At 44.0% G+C, this 10,000-nt stretch overlaps 1 protein-coding gene across 1 annotated transcript in view; it reads right to left on the minus strand.

Moving 5' to 3' along the window:
* The window catches only part of magi1b (membrane associated guanylate kinase, WW and PDZ domain containing 1b), a 254,807-nt gene that overhangs the window by 34,339 nt on the left and 210,468 nt on the right, over positions 1 to 10,000 (minus strand). The window contains exons 15-16 of the mRNA XM_084063211.1: positions 9,889 to 9,933; positions 2,536 to 2,803 (exon numbers count right to left, since the gene is read on the minus strand). Coding sequence (XP_083919337.1) covers positions 2,536 to 2,803; positions 9,889 to 9,933 — 313 coding nt within the window. The remainder of the gene's footprint in view (positions 1 to 2,535; positions 2,804 to 9,888; positions 9,934 to 10,000) is intronic.

Raw genomic sequence — 10,000 nt, forward strand, 5'->3', positions numbered from 1 at the left:
GCATCCACTGCACTGCATCAGAACACAACCTTCCTGAAGAGCGCAGTGGATTCAAGTCGATTCTAAAACGGATAGTCCCAATCCTTGATTCTTATTGGCTGGTTTCCGTTTGGTAGACGTGATAAAAGACACTATCACCATCACTTAGATCAGCTTATATCAATCACAGGTGCGTTATTTGTTTCTACAATGATCCAGCTGTAGCTAAACGAGGGAAGGGGGAGCGCTTGTTTTCCTTACATGCCCCCGGCCGTGCGGGGCTTCTAAGCACTGCCCGTGTAAGACAGCAAGTGACTGCGAGGCTTCGGGCGGGATTTGTAAGAAAAACAAGCATCCCTCGCAAACCATCTGTGCCGGATTCTCGGCTGCAAGGCTAAGTAGCTAGGCTAGCGGTTTACACAGGAAGCTCACAGACGTATAGGAGTCAAATCTGGCTATTAAAAAATATGAATTTCTATCGAATATCTTGGTTACAAATGAGATTGAGCAAACAGTTAAGTATTGTTTCTCTATGTGTTTGTTTGGGAAAATGTCTAGTTGACGTCGAGTAAACAGGCACTTGTCTCTGTCAGGAAGTTGTACTTCCTGGAAGCCGGGAACTACTTTCTTGTATAAGTTGTTCTTGTAGTGCATTATTAAGAACAACTGTATGATTTTCATGGTGCCATATTTGTAACTATTTTAGAAAAGCAATAAGCCACCCACGGCCTAAGTTTGCCTCTATTTTTGAGAGGGTCTGAGACACTTGGCTAGCGCCACGTGCCTCACTACGCCCCTCAGCCATTATAAAACACTCAGTAAGCTGTGACCTCTAGTGGCGTATTGCCACATTTATTTAGCGAATGCAAAGTCCTTAACCCATTAAGACCTGAGGCGATTCTTTAAAAAAATCTAAATCCTAACAGTTTTTCGGAAAAAAATATAAAAAAAATATTTTCACGATTTTTCAAAAATAGCAGATCTACAAGCTCATAGCGCGGCACTCGGTGCCGCGCTATGAGCTTGTATATCTGCTATTTTTGAATAGCCAAAGACATCTAAAGTGACACAGAAGCGTTCCAGGTATCAATGGGTTAAGCCAAGCAGTTGCCTCCTGATCTACGAGTATGGAGGGCCGACCGATCCTCCTTTCAGTCTTCTTTGGAGAGGACAAGCTTCAGTGATGTGCTCCATTGTTTGCTCCTCTCGGATGAAAGTGGGTTAATGGCACTGGTGGCACACATTGTTCTGAGGTGCACCAGTGGAAGGCTTGGACAAAGACCTTGTGGGGCGACTTCTTTTATAAACGGCACTGGATCTTACCCCCTACAGCTCGCTTAAAGCTACAGTCTGTACGTTTCATGCAGGTCAACTCCCCCTCTCCCGACGGGGAGAAGTCATGGCAACGATGCCCGATCAACGCTAAACATGGATACAGTGCCCAATCCGGCACGCCTTCCGCTTCAAATAACTTTATTGACATCATCAACCAGTATGTGTCCTACCCAACACCAGGGTCAACATTTTCCCTAGGCGGTAGAGACCACCTCCAACCATTGCAGACTGTGCTAGTTATATTGGATTAACATACTCCTACCATAAAAGTTGGTTAAAACAATGTTTGATTACTTCAAATAAAATGGAGACCATGGGTTTTCCCAGAGTAGTAGTAGGAATATATCGTCTCTGTCGTCCAAAACTGTTACTTTTCAGGATTCAAATAAAAAAACCCAGCAAAAGTAGCAGATCAACGAGCTCAAAACACGTTTAGAGGTTTCTGCCCGACATCAACGACTAGCAAAAATGCTTACAATTATTAATTATTATAATTATTATAATTTAAAGTAATACTAGGTAACGTTTTCAGTAAAACTAAAGTTAAATTGTATATCTTTTGTGAGTGGCAAATGTTTCACAACACCCACTCCATGAATTTCACCCCCGAAAGCCTTTTATTTATATATTTTCTATTGAACGCTGTCGGGCATGACTTTCCCTCGAAAATGACGTCATCTGGCCGGAAAATGGAAGCGGAAATGCACCGGGTTCCTGTTTGGCCAGGAACTACCGCGCCGGTTTCCTGTTTGGCCAGGAACTACCGCGCTAATAACAAAAGGAAACTCACGCTGATTTTAAGAGATTGTATGATTTGAAGAACGGAAAAAAACAGAAAAAGAAAACACAGCTCACGGTAACTAAAGCTCCACTGGCTAAGAGAAACGATCCACAGATCGTATAAAACAATTAAAAGAACGCTTTTTGAAACGCTTCCGTCTTCCGGTGAAAACTAATGGAATTCTGGGTAACGCAGTAATAAAGAAACGGCCTGCAGTGACGGTAATGACCAGCAGAGGCTGCTAAAAGTCGTTTTTTGAAAATTTGCACAGAACAACTTTAAGAATAAAAAACACCAACATTTGCATGCGTCAAAACGGCAGCGGTATCACTCACCCACAGAACAACACCGGGGGGGGGTGGTCAGCCCCCCCCCCCCCCCCCCCCCATGCAGCGCCCGGCTTCCCCAAAAAACCCGCCACCAAAAATCATATTACTTACGCCTACTTTCATACATGCTCCTGGACTGAGCCCAGATCTTGAAGGGGTCGGGTTTCCTCTGGATGGTCCCGTCGGCGGCGACAGGGGGGTGGTCCTGCTGGGGGAGACCCGGCAGGGGCTGGGAGGGCACCGGAGGCGCGCCGCCGCCGCCGCTCTCGCTGAGAGGGGCGGCCAGGGACTGGTGGTGCGCGGGCGAGTCGGTGTGGGCGCTCCGGTGGCTGGACGCGCTGTGCTGGGAGCTGTTCTGACTGTCCTTCCTTGACAACTGCTGTCGGGGGGGAATGGTTTAGGGGAGGGGTGGGGGGGGACGGGGGGACGGGGGGGACGGGACATGGGGACAAGGACGGATCAGAAATCATTTGACAAGTCAAAAGACGCAGAATTCTGTCAACGCACCTGTGAGAATGGAGGAGGGGGGAGGGGGGGGCATGATGGATGTGGACCGGACAGCTGAGACAGGAGGAAGGTATAATATCGTCTCTTGTCGGGTGGAAACCTCATATATGTCCAAAACTGTTGCTTTTCAGGATTCAAATACAAAAATTGCAAAAGCAGCAGATCTACAAGCTCGAAACGCGTCGCTTCGCGCCGCGTTTCGAGCTTGTAGATCTGCTGCTTTTGATACTTTTGTGTGAGGCTGTAGTGTGATCAAGTAGGCCGTTAGTTTACGACAAAAACACAAAAAGTAAAAAAAAATGGAGATGAGAGGTTTCTGACCTACCGCAACGATATACAAAAAAGAAATGGTTCTGGAGTGGAGGTTGAAAGCGTAAAGAATCGGGGCTGCAGTTTGTACGAGGAGGAGGAAGGGGAGAAACAAAGAGTTGAAGGCAATAAGAGAGTAAAAGAAAAAAAGAAGGCGAAAGGAGTGTCGCTTCATTTGGTTCTGAATGAAGTTAACCCCCACGAACCCTCGTGTCCCCATTCTGGGGCCCGAACATTAAGGCGAAAATAGCAGATCTACAAGCTTGCAGTCGCGACGACGCGACACGTTGCGAGCTTGTAGATCAGCTATTTTCGGCGGGCGAAAAGGTAGGAGGTCTGGGGTTTCTGCCCGACAGCAACGTTATGCAATTGACGGAGTAATCAAGTCACTTGGTTGGGTTTTTTTTTTATTTTTTTAGCAAATACATGGGAGGGGAGTAGGGGGGGGGGGGGGGGGGTGTTGACCTCAATGTTTTCCCGTGATTAAGTCATTCAGCCGTGGGAAGTGAAAAAAAAAAAAGAATAAAAGAAATACAGCTCAACTGACAGGAATGCATTGCGTATTCCTTTTGTTTAGCAGAGAGCTAGAATGTATTAATATGAAACTGTACTCCCCGCTGCATACCGACCAGAAATGTTCACAGGGCACAAAGATACACTCCCGGGGCTTGAAATGAAGGCAGCCTTTTTCTTTTTTTTTACTTGTGAAGTCAGAAATATGAAGGAAAAAAAACCCATACATTTCCTCTGGCAACTAAAATAACATGGGTACTTAAGCAGCTTCCCCAGGATTTGAATGTATGGGGGGAGGCCTTGGTTCTGAGACTACAGGGGGGTTTACAGTAAGTGTCTCTACCATTCCAGAAGTGCGAGCCGCTTCCGACTACATCAGAAGTTGTTGAACATGTGACGTCATCCTCCCTTTTATACGATCCCATCTTTTTTCCCCTGTCTCGCCGTCCTCCTCGCTAACAACTCCCTAGCGTGGATGGAGCGCACATACAGGAGGAAGTGAGACAGAAAGAGACAGACGGTGACAGAGGATGACAGCGACGAAGGCTTCCTCCTCAGCCCACCCCCCGCAACAAATCCCCCCCCCCCCACCTCCCGGGATGTAACGGAAGAAAATATATCTGGGATGTGGTTGAGAGGGGAAGGCCGCTCGCCTGGACTCGAATATCGTTGCTGTCGGGCATAAACCTCTTATCTCCATATTTTATACATATATATATATATCGTAAATGAAAGCCCGACTTGATCATACTCAGCGTCACACAAAAGCTTCAAAATTAACAGATCCGCAAGCTCGAAACGCGGTGCAAAGGCGACGCGTGTAGAGCTTGTGGATCTGCTACTTTTGCCATTTTGGAATAAATAAAAAAAAGTAACAGTTTTGGACGTATGAGGTTTCCACCCGACAAGAGACAATTATGACAGAGACGATATAAAAGTGCTCGGCCTTCAACGTCGCAGTCGACGTTCTTCAATAAATGCACACACGCTCTGAACGGATTTCTCCCCACACCTCTGCAGTTCATGTTTATATTCATCATCCTTGTAAAGACATAAAAGAGCCGCGGTACGTTAGCAAATATTAAGTCGGAGGCACGGATCCCTGTTAATATGCATGCTGTGTCAAAAATGATGTAGCTTATTCTATTAGGAGCTCTGGCAGAAGGGGAGAGCTAAAACGCAACCGTAAAAAAAAAATGCATTGCTTATGCAGGAGCCAACACAACGCTCCTGTCACCTTTGACCGCAAAACAACTCTTCATTTGCAAATCATCTCATGATTCTCTCCTCTCGATTCGGTCGGTACGTAAATACCAAAACAACTAACGAACAAAGGCTCTATACTACAGCGGTTCCCAACCTCTTCTGGATCAGGGGCCCGCTTCAAAATCGTGAAAGCGTGCATTTTCAGAGCATGTTCATTTTAATGATCAATCACTCGATCGTGTTCCGGCTTGGATCGCTGGAACTAACATAGTATACTTTAAAGGACCCATTTTCAACCTATCTTCATATCATTGGTCCTCACTTATGTTCATGATAAAATGCCACTATTACCAGTGACATCACCGTTAGGCAGTTTTTATTCTTTTTTTTAAATCTTTTTTATTAACGTGATGCTAACTTTCAAGGAATAAAAAGCCTGCAGTTTCTATTAGCTTGGATTCCCCATCGATGATGTCACTGGTAGGCGGGTTTCTGAACTGTCCACGGTCCTCCTCTGAGTCACAGACTGAGTAGACAAGGTGTATATTATAATCACACCTTTATATGAGGACCAATTATATGAAGATGGGTTGAAAATGGGTGAAGTCATCCTTTAAGTTCTCATTTATTGGTATCACTATGAAAACATATTTTTCAAGGTTTTGAAGAAAAAATACCATGACATTATTTTACATACAGTTGTAATATTAATGTTTAAAAGCTTGTACTTTTAAAAGCTTTGTGTTTTGCCAATATTATTTGGGGGCCTCCTTTGAGACACATACCGAGTAGAAAAAAAGGTACAGTTTTATCATGAGCATTAGTAGGTTGAAAATGGGTGAAGTCCGTTAACATGTTTAAAAAATATTTAAACATAAATAAAAATATGTTCCCTTTTTTTATTTCCCTTTTTTCCCCTATATTTTTTGAAAATGGCAGATCTACATTACAAGTTGTGAGCTTGTAGATCTGCTATTTTCAATTAGCTGACGTAGAGTGGTCAAACTTAGCCTTGTCGCTTCGTGGGCTCGTTTTCACAGACCAGGCCGCTTGTTTCTCTCTCGCGAAATCTGGCAACGCTGCTGATTACCTGCATTACACCAAAGATGGTTAATTTATGAAGATAGACCATGCCAATTGTAGCCACTAGAGGGGAAATGGTACACAAATCCTACAAATGGTCTCCTAAGTAGGCGCCGGCATCTGGCGGAAAATCTCGCAAACGTCCTATGGTTTACTGGTACTGGGGGTTATGGGGGTCCTTGAAAATAAGAGACAACTGTGACAGACTAAATGGAACAGAGCCTTAATTAGTATTATTGGTAACACCTGTGAAGGAAGTAAGGAAGGGGCCCAATTCATTCCCAATATGGCTGCTGTGCATAGAGCCTATTGCACCTGCAGTAGCCTACTAGGGAGGAAGTGCACAGATATTGAACGAAGCAGCACACAAGAGAAAAACGCAATGGCGACACCCTGGAGAAGGGCCAAGAATGAGGAGAATATAAACTCATTTAGCTGGAGATTCCCTTGGTACCCCGCCAAGGACCCCTGGGGGTACCCGGGACCCCACTTTGAGAACCACTGCTCTAGCACACAAAAGCTGTAATCTGTACGTTTCACGTCCTACCCCGGGACTCGAACCTGGGTCTCTCCTGTGTGAAAGGCCAAATTCCTACCGCTCGTCCCCCAAGGGAGATTTTCCACTTCTGAGCATCAGGCAGCACTACTTGTCGGCCTGTGGGCGTCCTACCCGACACCAGGGGTCTAAAAGTCCCAATGGGAGAGTATAGGGAGACCATTGTATTAACATACAATGGTCTAGTAAATAGATTGGCTTAAAATACAATTTTATTTATTAAAAAATGATCTCCGGATTCCAGCTTAATTAACATACTCTACCGTTACAGATTGGTCCAAACAACCCTTTTCATTCGTTCAAACGAGTCCCCGGAATTGTAGCTTTAAATGTCCTTGATGGCTCCATTAGATTTGACCTTCTGCGGTCACTGGGTTCGGCGAGAGAGGGGAGGGGGTGTTGGGGGGGGGCTGACTGACTGGGCTCTAATGCATTGGTTTCTCCTGCTCCAATAACTTATTAAGGAGATAGAAGCTTGAAGGGATGGATGGAGCGAGGGAGGGAGGAGGAGTGGGGGTGGAGGAGGGGAGTGGATGGGGGACGGGGTGTGTGTGTAAGCCGGGGGAATGAAAACAAATCCTCACCAGTGTTGCCAGGTCTGCTTATTCTAAGCGACTTTGGGCTTGTTTTTTTTTTTCCTGTAAAAGTTGCTTGTAAATATCGGTGGGTTGCGGGGGGGGGGGGGGGTTGTTTTTGGGGCTTGTTTCTAAAGTGCAGTCGCTTATTTTGGGCATACTTCCAAATTTGTTTGATTATCGTTTAAAAAGCATTTTCATGTCAAGGACCCCCCCCAAATTAAGGTGCATTTGTCCACGGACCCCCCTAAATCTGAAATTATAATTTGTGCCAGGGACCATCCGTACTAGATTTGTATTGTTAAAAATATATATTTTTTAAATTCCACATTTTGACCTTTTTTACATTCCAGATTTAGTTTTTTTTTTAAATTGCAGATCTACAAGCTCACAAGCTGTATATTTGTGAGCTTTGAGAGCTTGTAGATCGGCTATTTCCAAATAGACCGACGTATATCATAGGTTTGGAAGTGCTCATGTGGCCTATAACAGTCGCTTCTTTTGGGCTGGTTTTACGTAGACCTGGTTTGCTTATTTCTCTCGCAAGATCTGGCAACACCGATCCCCACCGCTTCCCCCCGCGGCCCCGGCCATGGATGGAAGCTCAGCCCCTGCTCTGCTCTGCGTACCAATGGCCTGGGTTGTTGCTCTGCCTCAATACATCACAGCGTTCGTTTGGTTTTCGCAGGCAAGCCGGGGCCTACCGCCTCATCGTATGTCATCATTCTCTCAACCATTAGCTCCTTCTACAAGTATAACATCATTAGAAGCAAGCTGAGCCGAGCATGTTTGCATGCGGCGCACTCAAGCCAGGTTACAGTACGGGCTGTTAATGTAAATGTCTCTGAACACACCGTTAAGCCAGCAGGGTAAACATTATTTATGCATTAACACTAGACGACTGACGTTAAAGGAGTAGTTCACCCAAAAGAATGACTTATTTTCTATCCATTACACACCCCGTGAAGCCTTGAATTCATGGAGATTATTTTGTATTGGCTTAGGAATGTGACTAAAACAAGAAGAATCGCCATGAATTCAAGGCTTCATGGGGTGTGTAATTGATAGAAAATATGTATGATCTTTTTGGGGTGAACTACTTCTTTAGCCACTTTGAACCTGGTGTCCCTATTTTGGCCATGACATTATAGGCGGGAAAAAAAGCAAAAAATGCCAATATCGTCTCTGTTCGGGTGGAAACCTCATTATGTCCAAAACTATTACCTTTCAGGATTCAAATGACAAAATAGCAGAAGTACCAGATCGACAAGCTCAAAACGCTTCCGAGCTTGTCGATCTGCTTACTTTCGTTGAGCCGCTGTAGTATGATCAGGTACGGTGTTAATTTACGGAAAAAAAACACAAAAAGCTAGAATATGGGTTCTGAGGTTTCTGCCTGACAGCAACGACATACAAGCTCACAAGCTCCTGTGAGCTTGTATATCGGCTATTTTTTGGCCGTAATACATTTCATCAACAGTCATTTTCGTGCAATACCGTCGCGCGACGGTGTAAGTATAACACAGGGCTCATAAGTGGTTAAATTGAAGCTCGATATCGTCCCACATTAGCGTAAGGAAGTATAAGCCTCATGCCAAACCCCTTCACCAGTATCAGCCAAAGCACAAGAATAGCCATCACCATTCCTACTGCCTATACCCACCACCATACACCAAGGGCCAGGTGCACCACCTCACACTAAGTTCAAACTTAGCCTAGTTATAGCTTAACCCATTCAATCCGGGGGACGCATCTCTGTCATTTTAGATTTCTTTGGCTATTCAAAAATATCAGATCTACAAGCTCATAGCGCGGCACCGAGTGCCGCGCTATGAGCTTGTAGATCTGCTATTTTTGAAAAATCGTGAAAATGTATGCAAATCTTTGAATATATATATATATATATATATAACTCAAATCTTTGCTTCTGGGGGTCCCTGGAACAAAAATATGTTACAAATGTTTAAAAAAAAATGTATACATATATATTTAAAGATTTGCACAAATGTTCATGATTTTTCAAAAAAATAGCCAAATAAATCTAACCATGACAGATACTTTCCTGGTCTAAATGTAAAAAAAAAAAGAGCCATTTAAAGGTAGGGTAAGTGATTTGCTTTGGTTAAAATAAGTGTTAAATAGCTCTATATTCTGATAGTACTCATTGCTATAGAGTGTTTGTTCAGTATTAGGAGTCTCCTTGTCTCTCCACCTCTTTATAAAACAGAACATGCATTTTCGTTTCAGTTTCAGTTTCATTTCCAAAATGTATCCAACCAGGACAGAGAACTCAATCAGGATACAGATTAAACAAGTGAAATTGGAAGTGATGACACTAAGAAATGAGCAGGCAAAATTGGAACTGGAACACTATACAAATGAAGCTTAAAAATTGGTACTTTCTCCTGATTGGCTGAGATTTTGACACCTACCGAAAAATGTATTTTCTGTTTATTAAAGAGCTGGAGAGACATGGAGACATCTGTTACTGAACAAACACTCTATAGCAATGATTACTATCAGAATATAGTATTTGAACCTTTTAACAAAATACTTTTTGTTTTAACCAAAAAATATCACTTACCCTACCGTTAAGCTATAACTAGGCTAAGTTTGAACTTAGTATGAGGTGGTGCAACTGAGACTCCAGCTCCTCATCCCCTATGCCATCCCCCAACAAACTTTGACCCTCTCCCACAAAACGTCATCACGTACCCTCCTAGTGTAATCTCTGTACGGAGGGGCCAGCTCAAAGCCGTCCTGTCAAAAGGAAAACGTGGGCAAATGAATGTTACATTCAGCCAACACATTCAGCCAACAGGGTTTT

The sequence above is a fragment of the Gymnoscopelus microlampas genome, assembly GCF_963454915.1.
Source record: "Gymnoscopelus microlampas genome assembly, chromosome: 7".
NCBI classification, from domain to species: domain Eukaryota; kingdom Metazoa; phylum Chordata; class Actinopteri; order Myctophiformes; family Myctophidae; genus Gymnoscopelus; species Gymnoscopelus microlampas.